General features: G+C 41.2%; 1 protein-coding gene across 8 annotated transcripts in view; it reads right to left on the bottom strand.

Moving 5' to 3' along the window:
• Positions 1 to 24,614, bottom strand: part of RYR3 (ryanodine receptor 3) — a 954,561-nt gene that overhangs the window by 2,971 nt on the left and 926,976 nt on the right. For all 8 annotated transcript variants that reach the window (XM_089671311.1, XM_089671312.1, XM_089671314.1 and 5 more), the window contains 3 exons: positions 23,212 to 23,276; positions 11,794 to 11,894; positions 8,327 to 8,378 (listed from right to left, as the gene is read on the bottom strand). In XM_089671311.1, coding sequence (XP_089527437.1) covers positions 8,327 to 8,378; positions 11,794 to 11,894; positions 23,212 to 23,276 — 218 coding nt within the window. The remainder of the gene's footprint in view (positions 1 to 8,326; positions 8,379 to 11,793; positions 11,895 to 23,211; positions 23,277 to 24,614) is intronic.

Here is a 24,614-nt window from a genome sequence, read left to right as displayed (position 1 = left end):
CCGAGTATGTTAAAATTTGAAACACGAAATCATAAATTATAATTAATCATAAAAAATAATACATTTAATTCAATAATATAATCAAACCAAAAACACTGACATTTGAAATATAGCGCCAAGTTTGTGCATCACTGAGCAAAGTCACAAAATCGTTTTCAATGTCTGATGACAAATTTCCCCACGAATCATTATCACTCTAACTGCTTTTGACCTAAGGGACGCTTTTTGGACGCCATGGACATTTCTCAGTTTCCAGGCAGAAAGAACAGTAAAAATGCAGGCAGGGCGCCGGACAAAGCAGTAGGGAAAAAATGTATGTGAAATGCTTTGATACAGTAATGTTTTACTATGTGATTTTAGTGTATTTAGTGAATGTCACTTTTTCACATTTTTAACCACTAGCATACAGGGCACTTATACCCCCTTGCTGCCCAGGCCAAATTTCAGCTTTCAGCGCTGTCACACTTTGAATGACAATTGTGCGGTCATGCAACATTGTACCCATATTACATTTTTATAATTTTTTTGAGACCGAGCTTTCTTTTGGTGGTATTTTAATCACCTCTAGTGTTTTTATTTTTTGCTAAACCAAAAACCACTGAAAATTTAGAAAAAAAAGTTTTTTTCTTAGTTTTTGTTATAAAATTTTGTAAATAAGTGATTTTTTTCCTTCACTGATGTGCGCTAATGAGACTGCAGTGATGGGCACTGATAGGTGGCACTGATGGTCATTGACAGGCATCACTGATGGACACTGAAAGGCAGCACTCATATATGGCACTGATAGGCGGCACTGATAGGTGGCATGACTGGCACTGATTGACAGCACTGATAGGTAGCACTGACTGTCATTGATAGGTGGCACTGACTGGCACTGATAGGTGACACTTAAAGGCAGCTCAGATGGGCACTGATATGTGACATTGATGGACACTGACAGGTGGCACTGCTGGGGATACACAGATCATCACGACACACTGATCATCAGTGCCCTGATGATCAGTGTAATGCCGTAATGCCGATTACTGGCTCTCCTCTCAAGCTGTCAGCGTGACAGCTCGTGAGGAGAGAAATGTCGATAGCCGGCATTTCCCTATTTACATGTGATCAGCTGTGATTGGACACAGCTGATCACATGACCGAGTCGACATCTACGGCTCTTTCCGTTGATCGGTGATCCGCTGTGTCTGAGGGACACAGAGCACCACCAATTGCTGCGAGCTCCCGGAGCTGCGTATGCGCTATTAGAGTGGGAGGACGTCATATGACATCCTCCCCGAGCGAGAGAACCGCATTGCGCCCGTCATTTACTTAAATGGCGGGCGGGAGGCGGTTAAATTTCCCACCGTTCTGTCCCCGTACGTCCTAAGGTCGCAGGGAACGGAACCCAGAAGACGGATGCTGGCATCAACCGGAGGACATTGCCGGGAACACTCCAGGGGGGACATCGCGGGAGCAAAGGACAAGGTAAGTTAAGAAAAGATCCTGGAGCAGCACTGCAAGGTATTCCCGAGTGTTGCTCGGGGTTACCGCTTGTGGTGCTGAAACTTTACCCCGAGCTACACTCGGGAATACCACCAGGGAGGTTAAGAGAGGCAAGAGGACAGCAAAGCAAAGTTATTTACTAGACCATTGTCTCTTAACCCAGCTTTTTTCAACCACGGTGACTTCAGGAATGCCTTGGCAAAATGCTTAAAAATTTCCCTAGTTGCCGAAAAACTGTATACAAGCCAGTGGGTGGATCAAGCCTTTTTTACAGGTTTTAATTTTGCAGCATTACAAACTTGGGCACTGTGTGAGCCAGCCACTGGTGTCCTAACAACTGATGACATCATTGGTTGATAAGGAGGATGCTGGGAATCAGTACAGCATCATCTTTTGCCTCTTCTCTGCCCCTCTCCATCAGCACTGGCTGATCGCATTAGGTGGGAATAATAATTCCCCTCTAATGTTGGGTGTCCTATGTTTTGGATGATGCTGCATTATGTAAAACTATTAGTCTAGTTTTTACATTTAGAATGGGGTGCCTGGAGATTGTTCATAATTTTAAAGAGTGCCTTGACTGAAAAAAGGTTAAGAAACACACTTAAAGTGGAATTCAACCCATAACAGTTCGGTAACAAAAAATGTTCCCTTGTCTTTCTATGGGAGGTGGACACCCCACATTGATGAAGGCCATATACGTACACTATATTGCCAAAAGTATTGGGACACCTCTCAAATCATTGGATTTAGGTGTTCCAATCATCTACATGGCCACAGGTGTATAAAATTAAGCACCTAGGCACTGGACTCTAGAGCAATGGAGAAGTGTTCTCTGGAGTGACAAATCACACTTCTCTGTCTAGCAATCCAATGGACTTGTCTGGGTTTGGCGGTTGCCAGGAGAACAGTACTTGCATGACTGTATTGAGCCAAGTGTAAAGTTTAGCGGAGGGGAGATTGTGGTGTAAGGTTGCTTTTCAGGGGCTTGGCCCCTTAATTCCAGTGAAGGGAACTCTTAAGTCGTCAGCATACCATGACATTTTTATAAATTTCATGCTCCCAACTTTGTGGGAACAGTTTGAGGATGCTCCCTTCCTGTTTTAACATGGCTGCTCACCAGTGCACAAAGCAATGTCCATAAAGATATGGATGAGCAATTTGGGGTGGAGGAACTTGATTGGCCTGCACAGAGTCCTGACCTCAACCTGATGGAACACCTTTGGGATGAATTAGAGCGGATACTGCAATCCAGGCCTTCTCATCCAACATCAGTGCCTGACCTCACAAATGCACTTCTGGAAGAATGGTCAAACATTCCCATAGACACTCCTAAAGCATGTGGACAGCCTTCTCAGAAGAGTTGAAGCTGTTAGAGCTGCAATGGGTGGGACAACTCAGTATTGAACCCTATGGACTAAGACTGGGATGCCAATAAAGTTCATGTCTGTAAAGGCAGGCATCCCAATACTTTGGCAATATAGTGTATGAGCCACAGCTCACCATTGTATTTTGTTGAGGTTTTTGGGTTAGGTGAGTGCTCTGGTATTCTGTTTATTGTTGCCTATGGGTGGTTCCGCTCACGTCCCAAAATGTTTATCTGACACCCCCCCAACTGGGTTTTTATTTTTTTGCTATATAAAATTTAAAAAGTACTGAAAATTTGGGGGGAAAAAAATTTTTTCTTAGTTTCTCTTTTTTCATAAATTTAGGCCAAAATGAATTCTGCTAAATTTCTTTGGTAAAAATAACTCAAATCAGTGTATATTATTTAGTCTGTGTGAAAGTTATAGAGTCTACAAACTATGGTATGTACACTGCTAAACATTTAAGGAACACTTTGAGATCTCAATGGGGGAAAATATCATGCTGGATATCTATACTGATATGGACTGGGTAATGTGTTAGGAATGTAAGGATGCCCCATCGTTTGATGGAAATGAAAAATACCAACCAACAGAGGACAGAATTGAAAGACACCCAGCAGCCTAGTCCATTTTGGTGAAATTTCATTGCAGCAACTGAGAATGGTACTCAGTAGTTTGTATGGCCCCGACATGCTTGTATGCATGCCTGACAACATTGAAGCATGCTCCTAATGAGACAACGGGTGGTGTCCTGGGGTATTTTCTCCCAGATCTGGACCAGGGCATCACTGAGCTCCTAGACAGTCTGAGGTACAACCTGGTGGTGTCAGATGGAACATGATATCCTAGAGATGTCCTATTGGATTTAGGTCAGGCGAGCGTGGGGGCCATTCAATGGTATCAATTCCTTCATCCTCCAGGAAAGGCCTGCATACTCTCGCCACATGAGGCCGGGCATTGTCATGAACTACGAGGAACCCAGGACCCACTGCACCAGTGTAGGATCTGATAATGGGTCCAAGCATTTCATCCCGATACCCAATGGCAGTCAGGGTGCCATTGTCTAGCCTGTAGAGGTCTGTGCGTCCCTTCATGGATATGCCTCCCCAGACCATCACTGACCCACCACCAAACGGTCATGCTAAACAATGTTACAGAAAGCATAATGTTCTCCATGTCTTCTCCAGGGTCAGCCTATCTAATTTTTTGAGGGTATAAAATGCCAGGGCAGTACAAATAGCCACAAAAATTTTGGAAACTAGACAGTCCAAGGTATTTAGTAAGTGGCATGGTGAGTTTTTTGAAGTTGTACATTTTTTGTCACCATTTTTTGGAAAATGAAGAAATAAAGTTTTTTTTATCATTTTAATAGAATTATTAGATTCTAGTTCCCCATACGTCTATCAGTGTTGCATATAGGCATGTGCAAGGCAGGTGCAGAGGGAATATGAGATGCCACACTTCTTTTCAGCGTCAAAGTAAACAGAAAAGCAGAGAGGAGTCGTCAGCTTGCTCTGTGTTCTGCCCTGCCTGCTTCCTTCCCACAGTTGTTGTGGCTTAACTAATTTGTCCTGGCAGCTTGCTCTGGGTAATTGGGAAACTAAGTGGGGGAAGGAGTTCTGCGAGGGGGGAATTTCTGTTCTGTTTTGAAAATTGATTGGGGATGGTGATGCTGAAGTTATTGGGTGGTGATTACTGGTCATACTATAAATACTGTACATACATGACATGATAAATTTTACAGTTCTTGTGCAGGTACTTTTTCAGTGTAAATTGTCTCCGGGTCTTTGCATTGCTTCACTGGCACACTAGTAAAAATTCTGTTCTTGGGTCCTAGTATAGAAACAATTTTCTCATTCTCCAGAATAACATGCTTAACCTTCCATTATGTAAATTATCTTGTGAGCCACTGGAGTATAAATGTATTAGTTCGCTGGTTTAACTGCCCACTCTCATGTACTGTGCGCTTAACTATGCTTAACCTTCCGTTTATCGACATGGGCCGGACGGGAGCGCTGCTGATGCAGATGGACGTTTCTAAACATCCCCCCGCATCCATTGCCTGTGCGCGCTCCCTGGGATTGCGTGGCACCGCAATCGGTGGTCGCTATGTCCTCCGGAACACAGATCACTGTATGGGACATCTGTGTGAGGTCCCGATCATGTGATCACTGATTGGCCAATCAATGATTACATGAACAGTAGTAAGCAATGATGTCAGGAAGTGACATCTTGTTGACTACTTGTGAAATCTGTGAATGATCACAGAGGTCACATGGTACAAGGCTATTCACAACAGCCTTGTACCATGTGACAAGCTGTGACCAATCACAGCTCGCACAGTATTTCTCAATGGCTGCTGGAATGCAGCCAGAGAGAAGAAGAAATTATTGCTTTTACACCCATAAAGGCTGTAAATGCAATCAGTGTAAAAAAAACATAAAAAAAATCTTCATCAACCCCCACAAATAGTACAGTGTCACTATGGTGACACTGTACTGCTAGGGTGACAGTATGTTAAAAAAAAGAATTGTAAAAAACATTTTTGAAAAATTTATAATTTTTGGTTATAAGCTAATACTAAAAAGATAGATGAATACATTTTGGCCATGATTTATGAAGAAAGATTTATTTATTTGCAAAATTTTTATAAGAAAAACACTTTTTTAAAAATTTTTTGGACTTTTTCATTTATATAGCAAAGAAAAATAAAAATCCCAGTGGTGAATAAATACTACCAAAATAAAGTTTTATCTGTCTCAAAAAAATGCTAAAAATGTATATGGGTACAATGTTGCATGACCGCGCAATTGTCATTCAAAGTGTGATAGCACTGAAAGCTGAAAATTGGCCTGGACTGGAAGGGGGTGAAATTGTCTGGACTTGAAGTGATGAAAGTGATTGTAAAAAATATTTTTCATATGGCTTTGAACAGAGCAGCCCTGTCCTCCTCTTCTTGGGTCCCCTGGCACTCCCAGCTACACCCCCCCATAACTGCTATGGGGCGTTATTGCTTCAGTGTTGCCTCTGTGTGTCCATAGACACAAAGAGTGCCTCACCCCCCCCTTCCTCCTCACTGGCTGTGATTGACACTGCTCTCATGCCTATCATTGGCTTGAAATCAAGCTCAGGTGAGTAAAAGGGGGGGAGGAAACATTGTGCAAAAGGTTTTTTACCTTAAAGTGGTTCCATAGGCATATGCATTATATGTATGAAGGTAAAAAAACTTTCAGTGTGCAGCTCCCTTATGCCCCTCTAATACTTACCTGAACCCCATTGTGATCCAGCACTGTACACGGGTGCCTCAACTATCCCGGGTCTCTCCCTCCTGATTGGTTGAGACACAGCCAGTGAGCCATGCCCTGTGTGTCCCATAGGTTCACAGAGGCGGCTTGGGATCGAGCACGCATGAGTGCCCCCAGAGCAAGCAGCTTGCTCTTGGGGCACTCTGGCAGGGGACTTGAGAAGAGGAAGATCAGGGCTGCTCTGTGCAAAACCATTGTACAGAGCAGGTAAATATGACATGTTTGTTTTTTAAACTGGAACCTTTAGAAACCACTTTAATGCATAGAATGAATTAAGGTAAAAAAAACCTTTTGCCTTTGGAACCATTTTAAGAACACCTACACTATACCACTGGAACTCTTTCATAATCTCACATGTACCATAATTAAAGCATTTCCTTAGGTAACAAATTAATGTAGCTGTGCTTCTACCTAGAACTGAGGAAACTACACACTGTTGGTGGCTTTTGAAGACAACCTCACAAGTGTATGCAACTTCATCACTGGAGCATCAGGCGAGGAATGTAGTAATCCTGATACTTGAAGTTGTTTGAGGATACATTGGTCTGAGGCCAACCTTATTTTTTAAAGCAGTTCTGAATCTGAGTGATTATGCCAGGGCCACACAGACACTTCACATTTATTTTCTTTGGACGTGAAAACCTTCATTCTGTGTGCATGTCCAGCACTGGGTTCAAATTTAACTGGGTGTGCAGTCTGCTGCGGGTTTCAATGTAATCCTAACCACACCCTACATGTAGATTGTAAATGCAGTGTATTTGTCTTTGCTGGATTGCATGGTACCGCAGTACTATGCAATCCAATTACAGTGTGTTTTCAAAAGTAGTGCCTGCACGACTTTTATAGCAATCCAGTGCTATTTCAGCCCAATCAAATGAATGGCCTGAAAATCGCATTGCACAGAAATGCAAAGAGAGGAGAGTGAGGAAATTCATAGGTTAGCATATACAAAATCGTATTGTGTGTGGTCAGTGAAAATATTACAGGAAAATATAAAAATGTGGTATCTATCAAAATTACTGTGTGTGTAATGAGGAGATGGCTGAGAACCCCAGTCAATTGTGGTTCGATTCTTTGTTGCATAGTTACAAAACTGATCATAGTAAATAGGGAAGTAGTTGAGAAAGCTATTAGCTAAGACAAATTATTTAGTTATAATATTGAAGATTTATGCAATACACAGCTAGATGGAAACACTTTTCCTTTTCACAATAAATACAGTTTCAGCATAAAGGCACAGTTTGGTTGTAGTTTATTCATTTGGACATTCTGTCAAAGCATAGAAAATATAATTTTTAAATGTTTATAAAGCCCTGATCAACAAGACTTCACCAACGAATTGCAAACAAACATTTATGATATTGCAGCTTATGAATTCTTAGATGTAATGGCTACATTCGTTTTATTTTTAAAGTGATAAAAACATTTCTTAATGGATTTCTCGCATTAAGGTAAAAAACAGGGATGAATAGGTGCAGCGCTGTGCATGGCTGCATCTCTTCTCCCCAATCTTTCTCTTCACACAGCACTCAAGCAGCAGCAGAAGCCATTGGCTCCTGGTGCTGTTAATCAAATGCAGTGAGAAGTGGGGGGCAGGACTAAGTCCTGCTGTGTAAGTCTATGGAGAGCAGCTCCATAGACACACAGCTTGGGAGCACGCAAACACTGTGTGCCTCTATAGCAAACAGCTAGCTATGAGGACACACTAAGAGGAGGAAAAGCCAAGATCGCTGGCTGGGGGACCTGAGAAGAGGAGGATCAGAGCCACTCTGTGCAATACTGCCGCACAGAGCAGGTGAGTATAACATATTTGTTATTTTTATTAAAAAAAAATTTTGAGTTTAGTAACACTTTCTTTTATTATCATCTAGTGATCCAGCCAGGAATCTCCTGGTTTTTTTTTTAAAAGCACAAGCTCTCCAGCAGAATGTATCAATTTACATGCATGAGATAAACTATGTAATGCTAGCAGTGGTGGTTAAAATGATCAGCTTTATTTAATCATGTAAAATCTTTATCCCAAAAGGAAAAAAAAAACTGTTTGCTGGAACGAATGCAGCCACCAGCTCTAATGATTGATAGCTGCAGTATATTAAATTTTTGGTTTTGGGTTTAATATCACTTTATTTTTTCCTAAAAGAGACAGAAAATGAAGAGCAACAGAAAACCTACCTGGCCGGTGTGTTCTGTTTCATCTTTATTAATTATATACATAAGGAAGAACCTGAAACAAGCACAATGTTATTCACATAACTCAAAAAGATAAGGCTAGAAGAAAATTTCTACACATTGCTAGTGATTACTGTTAATGAGCTCTGAACAAGGCTGATGCATGGGTATTTCTAACAGATAAGCATTACAAATCAGAGGAACAGAATTCCTATTTTTAATAAATGGACCAAAATGTTGTTAGCTTTTTTTCCCTCATTGAAGCCATTCCTTTATCTCTATTTTGGGAAGTTGTTCAGATATTTTAGTAAAATATAGGGTAGCAGAGGCAAATAATTTCTTTTGGCACCATGATTTTGGCACTGTAAGACTGTGAGGGTAGCAAGGTAAGTACATAGTATTAGGGATTAGGGTCCAGTTAAGGTCTGGTCAGAGTAAAGTCTTTTTTTAAGGGTTGGGTTATAGTGATACTAAAGATTTTTTTTTTTAATTAACAAACAAGTCATACTTACCTGCTCTGTGCAGTGGTTTTGCACACAGAAGCCCAGATCCTCTGCTTCTCAGGTCCCCCACCGGCGCTCCTGTCACCTCCCTCCTGTCAGGTGCCCCCATAGCAAGCAACTTGCTATGGGGGCACCCAAGCAGGCATGTTCCTGAGCCACAGCTTTGCGTGTCCATTCACACACACAGCCACGGCTTGGCCCCGCTACCTCCCTCTCCTGGCTGTGATTGCCATTGGCTCCCACTGCTGCCAATTAGGAGTGAGTGTTCCCAGGGAACATTGCTGGTTTGGGATGGGGCTCAGGTAAATGTTTTGGGGGGCTGCTACACACAGAGGTGGTTTTACCTTCATACATACAATGCATAAAGGTAAAAAAACCTTGAGCCTTTACAACTACTTTAAGACTCTAGTCCTTTAATCTAGTCCCCAAGTTCCTCCCACGGTTATGTTTTCAGGAAGTTCCTTAGATGAAACTAGAGTAATTACTGAGCCATTAGTATTGATTGGGGACCAATTCACACCAGAATGCAGTGTGCTGCAATCCACATATTTTCTTGCTTTGAATGGACTGTAAGTATAGCAAAAAATAGGTTTTCCATTTTTTTTGCACCACAGCATAGCACAACACATAATGATCTGCGGCACGCTCTAATTCAGCTGTGTGCTGGAGAGCCATTGGGGTGGTATTCAAAATGTGCTCCTAGCAGGCTGCAAAGTGTTATAGTGCCATTTAGTCATGCTGAGTCACATTTCACCATTTGCTGGTGTGAACAATCCCAGATGGTGTAAGATGACCAAGTAGGAGTACTTGAGGCCCCTTGTATGGGATAAACAGCCAAACTGCATAGGATTGAGTGGAGGGGTTTTTTATTGTCCTTGACACTGCTTGGGAGACTTTGTCACACATCTGTCTTTTTGACAGCAGAACTAGAAATGCGAAAATCAGTTGTGATTGGCAAAGAAAGGCACAGACAGTAATAATAATCGAATAATAAAAATTAAAATCACAGCATACACTTTCATTTTTATAACATCATCATTTGACAATCCAATATAAGATTATTTGAAAAATCTCCATTCATGCTGTGAATGCAGACTGTCTGCTGGCCATATTTTTCAATAACTTCCTGAATTCCCTACATGCTTTGTAGATTTTCCTCTGATCATTCCATTGGCTTACTGTTGATTTATAAAGACTATATATCCCATAGTACCTTGCTGCCTGTAAGCAGATATGATGTGGAGTGTTTCCTATACTGACTGTGCCTCCTGTAGTTCAGAAGGAAGGCTCTGTGAAATTTATGACACAAGCAGTGCATATACACAAAACATAGTGCATACGTGTCACAGAATTCAAGGAATTAAATGTGTGGCATTCTTCAGTAGGTTTGTTAAACTTCAAGAACTCCAAAATTAATAGGAGCAGGCTATAAATATTTGAATACATTCACTTTTACCTTAGATACAGTTTGTTTAAGGCTAGCCTGTAAGCTGAAATTCCTATAGAAACTGACAATGGGAGGCAAATGCAGGCACCCTTTGGAGCCTTCATGTTTCTTTGCAGATCACCTTGTTACCCATTATTACAAGGACTTATATAGTGCCATCAATGTACGCAGTGCTTCACATATACTGTATATTGTACATTCACATCAGTCCTAGCCCTCAAGAGGCGTACATTCTAAGGTCCCTAATTTACATTCATACATACACATACTAGGGCCAATTTAATCAGGGCCCAATTAACCTATCAGCATGTCTTTGGAGTGTGGGAGGAAACCATTAAAATCTTATCACTCGTAATCAAATCGATCAGGATCCCTTTCCAGTTCTGATGTCCATCCCTCTCTGCTCTCCTTCTCTTCCAATTGGTTAATTAGGCTACCCATCACACTTTGCTGTCAAATGGCAGTAGATAGGTAGGGGCAGGCTACAGAGCAAATAGGAAGAAATTTTGTCATTACTTACCTAATAAAACACAGGGAATTTCAAAATAATAGGGTTATCTGAAAAAAGTGTGCATATAGGCATTGGAAGGTGTCTGCACTTGGGCTCCCTCATCAGTTCTAATTGGTTATTGTTAAAGCTATCCTCATCCCAACATTCCCCAAATGTTAGTCAGGCCAAGTAGATTGTTTATAGGTCAGGGACATAAATGCACACACTTTTAAATTACACTGGTTTTCCATGCCAAAAGCACTATTCTGAGAATAATTGTGTAGAAAACTGATGTACTAATTACAGGGAAATAAATAGACCTGGCTGTTTTTCACATACAATGAAGGCAGATTACTAACACTTGTTGAAAAGACTGTTAATATCATTGACCCTATTGGCCAGTGAAAATTCATGAACAGTTGTTCCTGCAGGCAAGAAGGTATAAATACTCACTGGAAACACTTAAGGGTTCGCTTTGTAATTCCTAATCTGCTGAGTGACATATTTGATTGCATTGGCAGTAGCTATGACAGCTCATGCTTAGGCATTCTCACTTCACAGCACTATCTATCAGCAGTAAAAGTAAAAAAAATCATCATGATATGAGCTGACTTCAAGAGACATTTGTAGATATCCTGTAGGAATTAACATTTGACACCTGTGGCTATACAGCGTCTGTTTGAAAAGGTCAGTGTGGAAGAATTCCTTCAGCTATGTCTAAGATTGCACATGAAATGTTTGAAGGAATATTTAAATATTTTCATCAGTTGTCTCTACCTGTCTTCCTTTTCTATATGCTATCAGCCACCACTTTTCTCCATCACACACAGTACAGATCCGCAGCAGAATGAATGAAAGCATGTGCAGGAGTTTGCGGCTTCAACCATTTAGGACGCATGAATAAAACTGAAAAAATGTGCCTGATTGTGAACATCCATCTTCTCTGGCTGGCAAAGTTTTTACAGAATACAACATTTCACAGAGAGGATCCAGCACTCACTGCTAAGCAGAAGAATCCTTTTCTACTTACAGATAGTTGGCCAAATTGTGCTCTTGTAAGGTGTGCGTTTCAAAGCCATGCGGAGTCGTGTCAAAGTAATCATTTCCGATTCCACAGATGAAACATTTCGTCTGAATGGAAGAAAAAATATTTGAGGCTTTAATTTTGGGTAGTATGGATACAGTGTAGTACGGCATAGCCTTTATATGGAACTCTAGCAAAAAATTTGATTATTGACTAAAGTGGCAAACTAGTGTTAAGTAAAAGAAAAAAAATTATGTCTCAATGTGTCCACGAATGTCAGTGGAACAACATTCTGTGAATATAGCACAGAACTGGTCAGAACATGTGACTATGCCATAAGACAACACAGTTCACATCAATATAACAGGTAGCAGAAGGCATCACTTGCCATAATGTGATTTAGCAAGTGAGGACATATCATCTGTCATAGGGCTCCATGTGCTCGGGGAGTACCTTAAAGAATGTCTCTTATGCTTGGTATGTTCCTCACAGGGTGTCAGTATGGCAACACTTCAAAATATCACAATGTCCCATGTAGTTACATTCTTTAACACATTTTATCAGTGTCCCCAAAGCATTGGAAAACCCCACCCTGTCCCACTGAGGTGTCACCAGAGCAGTGATGACTGGAGGTAAGAACAACTGTTCAAACTTGTGTTACAATGTGCCGTTAAAATATGTATATGGTATGTATTGAATGGGAACTATTGTCTTTTAAAATGCTCTAGTTTAGCTTAATGTTGTCAGTTTGTGCTAACATATCAGAAACCTTATTTTACACGTAACAGACAGTTCTAAGCATAAATGAGTACACCCCCACAGATTTGTCAGAAATCAATATTTTCTATGGGACACTATACTACAAAATACTCCCACAAATGCAGGTGATTGAGTGCAAAAAAGATTTGTGAATTTGCACACACAAAGTATTTTTCTTAACAAATTCATTCAACACCATGTTGCAAAAATGAATACACCCCATTGAAAGTCTTAGGAGCAAAGCTAAATTTTAGACAACAGAATCCTAATTAACAAGAATTCAACTACAAGTGAGTCTATTTATTAATTAAACAGGTGTCCAGCAGACAGTTGATAAAAAGACATTACTTAACAAAGAAAACCCTTCCCATTTCATGCTGTCAGCAATGGTACCACATAGAAGAGAATGTCATAAGGTCTGAGAAAGAAAATAATTTCTTTACACAAGAAAGGTGAAGGCTAAAAGAAGATCAGCAAAGCTTTACTTATCAGTCAGAATACTGTAGCAAAAGTGATACAAAAATTTAACAAAGATGGAATTGCAACCATCTCACAGAGACGTCCAGGCATTCCACTGAAGTTAACACCTTTTTCTAATGAGAAGGGTTGAAGTAAATTGCCATGCAAGTTCACTGCAGTTAACTAAAGAAGTAGAAAGCCAAACCGAGGTGATTGTTTCCAGTGACACAATATGGCGTACAGTGCAGAGGAATGTCATGCATGGGTGTCGTCCACAAAAGAAGCCTGGAATTTGCCAGGGCCCATTGTGAAAAAGAAGACTACTGGGACTCTGTGACTCCATAGAGTTTTGAAGCCATAAGTTCCAAAAACATTTATCTTGGTATCATCATTCCAGACTACAAAGGTGAGAAGTACAAAGAAAAATGCATGGTGGTGGTAGTGTCCTTCTGTGTGGCTGCATGAGTGCTGCTGGTGTTGGGGAGCTGCATTTCATTGATGGTATCATGAATTCACAGATGTACTGCTCTATATTGAAAGAGAAGCTGCTACCATCACTCTGTGCCCTTAGTCGTCGTGCACTGCTCCAACATGACAACGATCCAAAACACACATCTAAGGCCACTATTGCATTTTTGAAGAACAACAGGGTGAAAGTGATTCAGTGGCCAAGTACAGTCAGGTCCATAAATATTGGGACATCGACACAATTCTAACATTTTTGGCTCTATACACCACCACAATGGATTTGAAATGAAACGAACAAGATGTGCTTTAACTGCAGACTGTCAGCTTTCATTTGAGGGTATTTACATCCAAATCAGGTGAACGGTGTAGGAATTACAACAGTTTGCATATGTGCCTCCCACTTATTAAGGGACCAAAAGTAATGGGACAATTGGCTTCTCAGCTGTTCCATGGGCAGGTGTGTTATTCCCTCATTATCCAAATTACAATGGGCAGATAAAAGGTCCAGAGTTAATTTCAAGTGTGCTATTTGCATTTGGAATCTGTTGCTGTCAACTCTCAAGATGAGATCCAAAGAGCTGTCACTATCAGTGAAGCAAGCTATCATTAGGCTGAAAAAACAAAACAAACCCATCAGAGAGATAGCAAAAACATTAGGCGTGGCCAAAACAACTGTTTGGAACATTCTTAAAAAGAACGAACGCACCGGTGAGCTCAGCAACACCAAAAGACCCGAAAGACCACGGAAAACAACTGTGGTGGATGACTGAAGAATTCTTTCCCTGGTGAAGAAAAACACCCTTCACAACAGTTGGCCAGATCAAGAACACTCTCCAGGAGGTAGGTGTATGTGTGTAAAAGTCAACAATCAAGAGAACACTTCACCAGAGTGAATACAGAGGGTTCACCACAAGATGTAAACCATTGGTGAGCCTCAAAAACAGGAAGGCCAGATTAGAGTTTGCCAAACGACACCTAAAAAAGCCTTCACAGTTCTGGAACAACATCCTATGGACAGATGAGACCAATATCAACTTGTACCAGAGTGATGAAAAGAGAAGAGTATGGAGAAGGAAAGGAACTGCTCATGATCCTAAGCATACCACCTCATCAGTGAAGCATGGTGGTGGTAGTGTCATGGCGTGGGCATGTATGGCTGCCAATGGAACTGGTTCACTTGAATTTATTGATGATGTGACTGCTGCCAAAAGCAGCAGGATGAATTCTGAAGTGTTTCGGGCATTATTATCTGCTCATATTCAGCCAAATGCTTCACAACTCATTGGACGCTGCTTCACAGTGCAGATGGACAATGACCCAAAGCATACTGCAAAAGCAACCAGAGTTTTTTAAGGGAAAGAAGTGGAATGTTATGCAATGGCTAAGTCAATCACCTGACCTGAATCAGATTGAGCATGCATTTCACTTGCTGAAGACAAAACTGAAGGGAAAATGCCCCAAGAACAAGCAGGAACTGAAGACAATTGCAGGAGAGGCCTGGCAGAGCATCACCAGGGATGAAACCCAGCATCTGGTGATGTCTATGCGTTCCAGACTTCAGGCTGTAATTGACTGCAAAGGATTTGCAACCAAGTATTAAAAAGTGAAAGTTTGATTTATGATTAATATTCTGTCCCATTACTTTTGGTCCCTTAATAAGTGGGAGGCACATATGCAAACTGTTGCAATTCCTACACCGTTCACCTGATTTTAATGTAAATACACTCAAATTAAAGCTGACAGTCTGCAGTTAAAGCGCATCTTGTTCATTTCATTTCAAATCCATTGTGGTGGTGTATAGAGCCAAAAATGTTAGAATTGTGTGGATGTCCCAATATTTATGGACCTGACTGTATGTCTCCTGATTTAAACCCAAACACCTATGAGGAATTCTGAAGAGACAAGTTGAGCTTCACTCTCCATCCAGCATCCAGGCTCTAAAAGGGATCGTTCTTGAAGAATGGAAAAAGATAGATGTGGTCAACTTGTTCATTCCATTCCTAGAAGACTTGGTGCTGTCTTTACAGATCATGGAGGTCATACAAAATACTAGATGGAGTAGTATTTGTTGTGGAGTTTTTTCATTTTTGCATCAACTAATTTGTGTAAAACTGAAGATTTTGTAATCTAAGTTATATTATTTACCCTTACTTTCACGTAATGAGCTAAACAAATGTTTAGCGCATTTGGCCTATTATAATTTATAGGTGAAACTTCAAGGTGAGCAGGGATTGGGGCTACAATTCAAGCACTGTTGGGAAAAATGAGCTAGGGCTATTGATTCAGGGCTAGGGCTATTGTTGAATGATAGCAAAACATATGTTGGATTGGACTGATACAACTTCACATTTTGCACGTTTGTGGACTGATACTGCATATTTTTAAAGCTGATGTTTTCACATTTTGAGGAGTTAGCGCATCACATTTTTGTTTAACTATTTAATTTGAGTGAAAGTACACTTGATGAGTGAGTGCAGTAATCTCCTCCTTCCTTTATTGAATTTGGGGTGTAGCAGTGCACAAGCCTTTACTATTTGTATATACTGTAGATCAGGGGTCAGCTTCGTTTCAGTAGATCTTGGCCAGGTGACTGATAGATCTTGGTGTGGGTTTGCTGACACGCCATTCCAGAGCATCAAACAGAGTTCAATCCAGAGGAACTGCTTGTAAAGTTGGAGCTGTAGTAGGGAGCAAGAGCCACATAAGTTGATGTCTGCTCTGTAGTGCTGCTCTTACGCCCTGTTATGGTTGGTGGGTGTAGCACCTGCCAAGCATGACTCATTCAAGTGAAGGAGGCCGCTCCTCAATTGCCCTGCAACCTTGTGCAGTACAGCAAACAAGGGGTTAAATGAAGTTTGAAGGTCTTTAGCTTGCTCATTCCATGCCTATGAGACATTGGAACACCTGAATCCGATGATTTGGAGGGGTGTCCCAATACTTTGCAGGGTGTCTTGCTGCTCCTCATTGTCCTCATTTCTCATTGAAAGTCTTACAGGATTTGTCTGACTGAAAACAATATGCTGTGTGCAATCTTTAAGCATTGATTGACTTGACTACTAGAAACATTGTAGATGTCTCATGATATTAGACTTTAGCTCACTAAAGAGCTTGGGGAGCAAAGGTTTTTTTTATTTTTTTGGCAATAAATATTTTTTTCTTTCTCATCCATTGAGGGACACAGGAATTCCTAGACTGTTAGGTTATACTGCCCCCTATAGCAGAAACAGACCAGAAAAAACAGTCACCCTCAGTCGACCAAAGAGTGCAGATTTTCCTAGGTTTACTGGTGTTCTCTCTTCAGCTATGATGAATTTCTGGTAGCTTTACAGTCATCTTCAGTTTCTGGCAGATTCAGGCTGGATATGGAAATCCTGAAAAATGCTCCAGTTGGCCAAGCAGTGAAGGCTCCCAATTCGTTATCTATCTACGACAGTTCTGCAGTTAGCAGTGACTATACATCTGTGTTCTAGTTCACACAGAACTCCCCTATTCAGGTCAGGTCAGTATGTCTGGGGATTCCTTACTGAGTCGTTGGTCCAGAGCTCAGGCAGTTTTCCTTTCCCCATCTCTGCAACTCATTGTTGAGAGTACCCAGTAGGTTCCTCCTGGGTTATGCATCCTCTCTTTGGCACTGAGGCAAATTGTACAGTATTTGGTACAAGGGCAACTGTAGCTGACTGGTCATTTTGTGTGGGGAGTGACAATTCACCCTTTATTCTGGGCTTGCTTTACACCTTATGCATTTTGCAAGATGGCCACTAGGGGGGATTCCTCATGTTTATTTTCAGCTACAGGCCTTACTATGGAAATGTTTTCATTTGCTTTTTTCCTACTTCCTTCCCCCACCAACTGCACTGCAAGCCCCAGCCTCAATTAAGTAAGAGCACATGAATGCACAAAGGCAATATCACAGCTATAACAGTGAGACTTTTTGTACTGTCTACTATACAGTGCCTTGAAAAAGTATTCATACCCCTTGAAATTTTCCACATTTTGCCATGTTACAACCAAAAACGTAAATTTACTTTATTGGGATTTTATGTTATAGAACAACACAAAGCGGTACATAATTGTGAAGTGGAAGGAAAATGATAAATGGTTTTCAAAACTTTTTACTCTGGTACCCCTAACTAAAATCTACTGGAACGAAATACCTTCAGAAGTCACATAATTGGTAAATAGAGTCCACCTGTGTGTAATTTAGTCTCAGTATAAATACAGCTGTTCTCTGAAGCCCTCAGAGGTTTGTTAGAGAACATTAGTGAACAAACAGCATCGTGAAGGCCGAGGAACACAACAGACAGGTCAGGGATAAGGTTGTGGATAATTTTAAAGGGTTAGGTTATTAAAAAATATCCCAAATCTCACAGAGCACTGTTCAATCCATCATCTAAAAATGGAAAGAGTATGTCACAACTGCAAAACTACCAAGACATGATCGTTCACTTGAACTGACAGGCCGGGCAAGGAGAACATTAATCAGAGAAGCAGCCAAAAGGCCCATGGTAACTCTGGGGGAGCTGCAGAGATCCACAGCTCAGGTGGGAGAATCTTTCCACAGGACAACTATTAGTCATGCACTCCACAAATCTGGCCTTTATGGAAGAGTGGCAATAAGAAAGTCATTGTTGAAAGAAAGCCATAAGAAGTCCCGTTTGCAGTTTGTGAGATGCCATGTAGGGGACACAGCAAATATGTGGAAGAAGGTGCTCTGGTCAGATGAGACCAAAATTGAACTTTTTTGCCTAAAAGCAAAACGCTGTGTGTGGCGGAAAACTAACACTGCACATCACCCTCAACACACCATCCCCACCATGAAACATGATGGTGGCAGCATCATGTGGGGATGTTTTTCTTCAGCAGGGACAGGGAAGCTGGTCAGAGTTGATGGGAAGATGGATGGAGCCAAATACAGGGCAATCTTAGAAGGACACCTGAGTCTGCAAAAGACTTGAGACTGGGGTGGAGGTTCACTTTCCAGCAGGACAACAACCCAGAACATACAGCCAGAGCTACAATGGAATGGTTTAGATCAAAGCATATTCATGTGTTAGAATGACCAGTAAAAGTTCAGACCTAAATCCAATTGAGAAAAACTTGAAAATTGCTGTTCACAGATGCTCTCCATCCAATATGACAGAGCTTGAGCTATTTTGGAAACAAGAATGGGCAAAACATTCACTCTCTAGATGTGCAAAGCTGGTAAAGACTTACCCATAAAGACTTGCATCGGTAGTTGCAGTGAAAGGTGGTTCTACAAAATATTGACTTGGGGGGGCTGAATACAAATGCATGCCACACTTTTCAGACATTTATTTGTAAAACAATTTAAAAACCATTTATCATGTGCCTTCCACTTCACAATTATGTGCCACTTTGTGTTGGTCTATCACATAAAATCCCAATAAAATACATTTACATTTTTGGTTGTAGCATGTCAGAATGTGAAAAATTTCAAGGGGTATGAATACTTTTTCAAGGCTCTGCATCTGCAACTGTGTGGCAATATCTACAGCAGGGGTGTCAAACTGGCGTTACCCTTGCAATGCCTAATGGGACTTGTAGTTTGGCAACAGCTGGTGTACAGCATTTATAGTAAAAAAAAAATGTCCCAGCTTCATTTCATCACGCTTTCATTTTTGTAAATGTTTCTAGGTTTTGTTATTGCATAATTCCCAAGAATCTTAGTTAAACTAATTCTAAAGGCTCAATGCATGCATTCTGTGCATGCAAGTAAAAAAACATTTTTGTGCAGCATCCCCCAGCCCCCCTAATGCTCACCTAAGCCCCCTCTTGATCCAGTAATGTGCACTGGAGTCTTGGCTATCCCAGGATTTCCTCTTCCCATTGTATGAGACAGAGACAGGAGCCATTGGCTCCCACTGCTGTCAATCACAGCCAGTGAGCCAATGAGAAGAGAGAGAGAGGGGCTGAGCCACGGCTCCATGTGTGAATGGACACATGGAGCAGTGGGAGCCCCTGTAGCAAGCTGCTTGCTGTGGGGGCACCTGACAGGAGGGAGGGGCCAGGAGAGCCTGTGGGGGACCTGAGAAGAGGAGGATCCAAGCTGCTCTGCAAAACCACTGCACACAGCAGGTAAGTATAGGCATGTTTGTTATTTTTTCTTTAAAAAAATATAGGCCCTTAAAATCACTTTAAGGTGCTGGATATACAAAGGAGGGAATTTACTAAAATTGGTGCACTCAGAATCTGGTGCAGCTATGCATGGTAGCCAATCATCTTTCAACTTGTTCAATTAAGCTTGGAAGTTGACTGGTTTCTTTGCAGAGCTGCACCAGATATTGGACCATGAAGCTTTAGTAAATAACCCCCAAACTGTTTATTCTGCATGGCCTTCGAGGGACAACATCTCTTTGGATCAATTCTAGATACTATTTTTCTAAGGTGCTATAACACCCATCTTCCTAAACTGAAAAAGTATTGAGCAATAGACTGCTAAGCTTCTCCCCACCAGCTGTTAAGTATTGTCTCTTTGTTTATCCACCTCTTCTTCACAACCCTCCATGACTCTGAGTCTGTCTGAAACTCAAAGTTTGCCAAATTCTCAGACAAGCATTCCTCAGCATGTAGGTGTTCTACTTCCTAGAGTAGGGGGACCGCTTGAACAACTTGCATCTCCAAATCCTGGGTGCTATCCCAGAGCTATAAACTAGAGCTTCACTCCCTGCCCTCTCTCCAGTTGCTCATATAAAAGAAAATTTTACAGATTTGCAGATTTACATCAAGTTCAACTTCTTAACTGTTCCCATGCATGAAGAGGCATTCCTCCCCATCTTGGATCTCAAACTTCAGAATATCTTCAATTTAATCCAAGAATTCCACATGAAATCCACCATATCCGATATCTCCCAATTTCACCAAGTAGATTTTCTGTGGACATCAAGGATGTGTACCTGCTTGTCCCTATCTTTCCAGCACATTTAAGTTTCCTTAATTTTTGTTGTAGGTTCCCTACACTACCAGTTTGCAGCTTAGCCCTTTGGCCTCTTGTCTGCTCACCAAGGTGCTAGCTCTTGTATTAGCCCTGCTACACACTCATGGCATCCCTGTTGAACGCTAATTAGATGACTTCTTTGAGGAAACAGTCGGCGTGGGCTTCTGTCAGACAACATGGCCTCGACTGTCCACAAGTTGCAGTGATTCAGGAGAATCCTGAACCTTCAGAAATCATTGCTGAAATAAACTGATAGTCTCCAAGTTATCTTTATCTAGACCTGGACACAGCTCAGGTCATAGTGTTTCTTCCACAGTCTCAGATTGAACTTTCCAGGCCAGGAGTTGCTTACTCTCTACTGTTTCACAAGAGTTTTTGGCCTGATGGTATCCTCCTTTGAGACAGTTTCATTTGCCCAGTTTCACTTCAGACTTGTACAATGCAATGTTCTGTCAGCATGGGACATGTCAATCAGGCCTCAGGTCCCTGAACAGACTGATTAATTTGTAACCAAGGACCAGGTTGTCCCTGGCCTGGTGGCTCAGGAAGCTGGCTCTGGAATCAAAGAATTCCTTCCTTCCCATGTTCTAGAAGATCCTCATAACAAATGCCTGTCAGGCTGGGGAGGAGTCATGGGCTGCCTGTTGATGCAGGGGGTTTGGTCCTTGTCTCATGTTTAACATCATGGATTTTCAGGTGGTTTGACTATCTCCGCAGTGTTGGACCATCCTGCTAAAAGGTCACCTTATTCGGTTTTAGCTGGATACTGCCACAATGGTGGCATGCATAAACCATAAAAGAGAATTAAGAATTGTTGCTGTGCAAGACAGAAGTTTGGGACCTGTCTTGGGCACAACGTCTACATGTAGACAATTTGTAAGCAAACATCCTCAGATGACAGTGCCTTGACTTGGGGAAGTGTTCTCAACACCTAATGGTGTTTTGGGACCTATGTTGCAGGTAGGTAAAGCCATATGTGTATCTTCTGACCTACAGAAGGATCTACAGACTGGTAAGAATTATCTAAGGTGCAGAGATCCTTTACCAGACATAGTGGATGCTCTGGTAGCTAGGTGGGATCAGTACACACTGCTCTATACCTTCCCTCCCCTAAAATTGTTTGTGTCTGCTTGCATTTAGGTGTAAAGCATTTCGGGGTGCCTCATTGCTCCAGACTGGCCCAGGTGGATATGACACACCAATCTAGTAGAGTCTCCTGGTGGATGCTCAATGGGTTCATCAGATGGTCAAGATCTTTTGTCCCAAGACAGATTTCCCATCCTACTTCAAGATCACTAGATTTAATGGCATGGTTGTTGAAGCCCAGATTTGTATGTATCTCTGCATTGAATACATAGAAAGCTGCTGGGTCTGGACCAGAATTTGTCTCTCAACACTGTCAAGGGTCAGCTTTCTGCCCATCTATCTGGTTTCAGAGACTGTTGATCTATTACTTCTTGATTTAGACTTCTGTATGCTGCGTTTCCCATGTAGCTACCCCTGTTTATCTCCCATTACTATGTAGGATCTGAACCTGTTCTCTCTGCACTTCAAAAGCCACTGTGCAAACTTTCTCTGTCTACTTTCATGCACAAGTTGGTACTTCTTGTAGTCATCATCTCTAAGAGGCAAGTGTTTGAAATAGTGGCCTCTTACTGCAAGGAACCTATTTTGTTTTTGTACAGCAACAATGTAGTGTTTAGACTTAGCACATCCTTTTTGTCTGATATAGATCTGCATTTCACCTGAAACAGGATATTTTTGTCTTGTCACTCTGTCTGGCTCCTGATTACCAAAAGGAAAATTCCCTCCATTGCCTAGATATGTTTTTGTATCTTTGGAATTGGGTACCATTCTTTCCTGTCAAAATGTGCTCTACTAGGTCTGAGAGCTTTTTGGTCTATTCAGCATCAGGCATCCTTTCACACTTTGCAAGGCTACCACCCGATTCTCTGTTTCTTCTACAGGTAGATATGTAGACCTCATTTGATGCCATATTCTGGGATCTTCTAGTGGCTATATGAGCTGCAAGCAGTCCCCAGTTTTTCATGGGTTTGTTAGACTATTTTGCCCATCCCTCTGTTGGTCTGCTTTTGGACATCCCAACAGCATAAGAATTCCTGTGACCCTCAATTCCAAAAATATATATATTTAAGATAAAGAAAAGATATTATGGTAAATACAAAAATCCTGCCTTTTTTAACTTAAAAACGTAATGGGAGTTAGTATTACTGCACTGAAATTGATACAACAGTCCCTTTAGGCCTCATGAACATGGGGAGTCTGTAAACGCCTCTCTAATGCCAGAACTCTTGGTAGGAAAATGCTGCTTAAAAAACATGCTATAAGCAGTGTATTGCACATTTGTTTAGGCATATCTAGCTGTTGAGGGTTAATGCATTCAAGTGGCTAGACTATTAATTTATTCTGGCTATTGGAATGCATTAACACACAATGTTAGATGCGTCTAAGGTTTATGAGCATTTAGGTGTGTTCCACATTTTTTTCTGCACTTCAGCCCCTCTCCTGAATGCACCTTTGGTGGGTTTTCTTCAGCCTGTAAATGTTGCTTTTCTATAAAAGCCTGTAAACACCTACAGTATGTGTGCATGGACACATAGGTTCACATAGAGGTGTTTTCACAGACTAAAAAATACATGCTCAACGCCTGTAAAAATCATGTAAGAGGCATTTTTAAAGCTCTGTGTGCATAAGCCTTTGTATGGAGTGTATCTGCTGTTTTTCCTAGGTACATACAGTTACTTTGCTGGACTTTTGCATACCTCCATGTCTTCCCTCACTTGTTCCTGTTGATCTCTCAGCTCTCCAAAAGCATCAATGATCAAACCTATGGCAAAACATACCAAATATTATATGAAAAGCAGTTATACTGGAACCTTTATCAATTAATATGAATTCATGTACTGTTGGGTTTACAACTGGCCCCTGCAGAGTGTTTTCTTTTGCTGCTGTCTTGTAAGCCACAATCCTTAGCATTGTAGCTAAATTATTTAAAAGGAATAGCTCTGAAATTTAGACTATATGAAACAGCGTTTGGAGAATGTTAGTTATAGAAGCCTAGATCCCCAGATCAAATTTAGCAGCATCACTGTGCACCAGTTAACTTGACAATAGTTATATGACCAATATGCCTTGATAAATATTTTTTTCAGTTGTGTATGAACATAAGCAGAAATTTGGATTTAGGGTGGAACAATTTACTGGATAACTAAAAAGATTGTAATGCAAGCTTTTGAAGCATATCAACCTCTTCTTTAGACAATATGAACTGACAGTAAAAAACATGAATTTTATACATAAAACAACACGGATACAGATGCTATAAAGTAAACAAATGAAAGGCATTCAGTGCTAAAAAGTTTACAAAACATAGATATGGATCTATGTGAAATAGAGAAAATGTCCTGTCACACTTAGCACCTAAAGCTGGCCATACACTCATCAATTTTTAGCAGATTCATGCTGAGTCGACTGAAGTTCATTCTGTGGGTGGCTTTGTTGGCACCACCCTGCTCAACAAAAGTGGATTGTTCAATTGACTTGTTGAAGGAGCCAGGTGGAAAGTTGTTGGCCAAAAAAAGTGGCTGCATCCAGTCAGATGCCAGCACTGTTAATGTATTCTAACAGCCGACAGCACCAGCTGTCAGAATACAATAGCCTGCAGCAGTAGACTCATCTATCCATACCATTTAGAGTGAATGAAGGAATCTGTTAGATTTCTTTCATCCTGTATAAAGCAGATTTAGTAGAGATGGTGTGAATCTTTGTAAAGCCCCTTTGATGTGGAGATGTGTCTGGGATGATAGTCCACAGATCATCATAGTGGCACATACATTTTCACACACAACAATATAATCAGTAACCTCAACTAAATCACAAAGAGACAGCAGAGATGGCTGCTCTGGTTGGGACTTGATCCTGACTCCAGGAACTGTCCTTTGTCCTGCTACCCTCCAAACTCAGCCTGCGAGTGTCTATACTCTATGTGAGAATGGCCACCCCTCACTGTACAGACAGGCAGGCAGTATACACACAGAAGCAGTCTCTGTACACCAACATAGCATTTTACCTTCAGTCTCTCTTATTGCAGCTACAGCGACTAGTATATATAAGAACTACCTGAAACTGTTGTACAAATCAGCAATCTTAAAGTCTAACTCCATGT

The sequence above is a fragment of the Staurois parvus genome, unplaced genomic scaffold, assembly GCF_062004578.1.
Source record: "Staurois parvus isolate SC_StPar_1 unplaced genomic scaffold, SC_StPar_1.0 ptg000104l, whole genome shotgun sequence".
Lineage (NCBI taxonomy): Eukaryota > Metazoa > Chordata > Amphibia > Anura > Ranidae > Staurois > Staurois parvus.
Note: the sequence above shows the minus strand (reverse complement) of the source record. Positions and strands in the feature narration are given on the sequence as shown.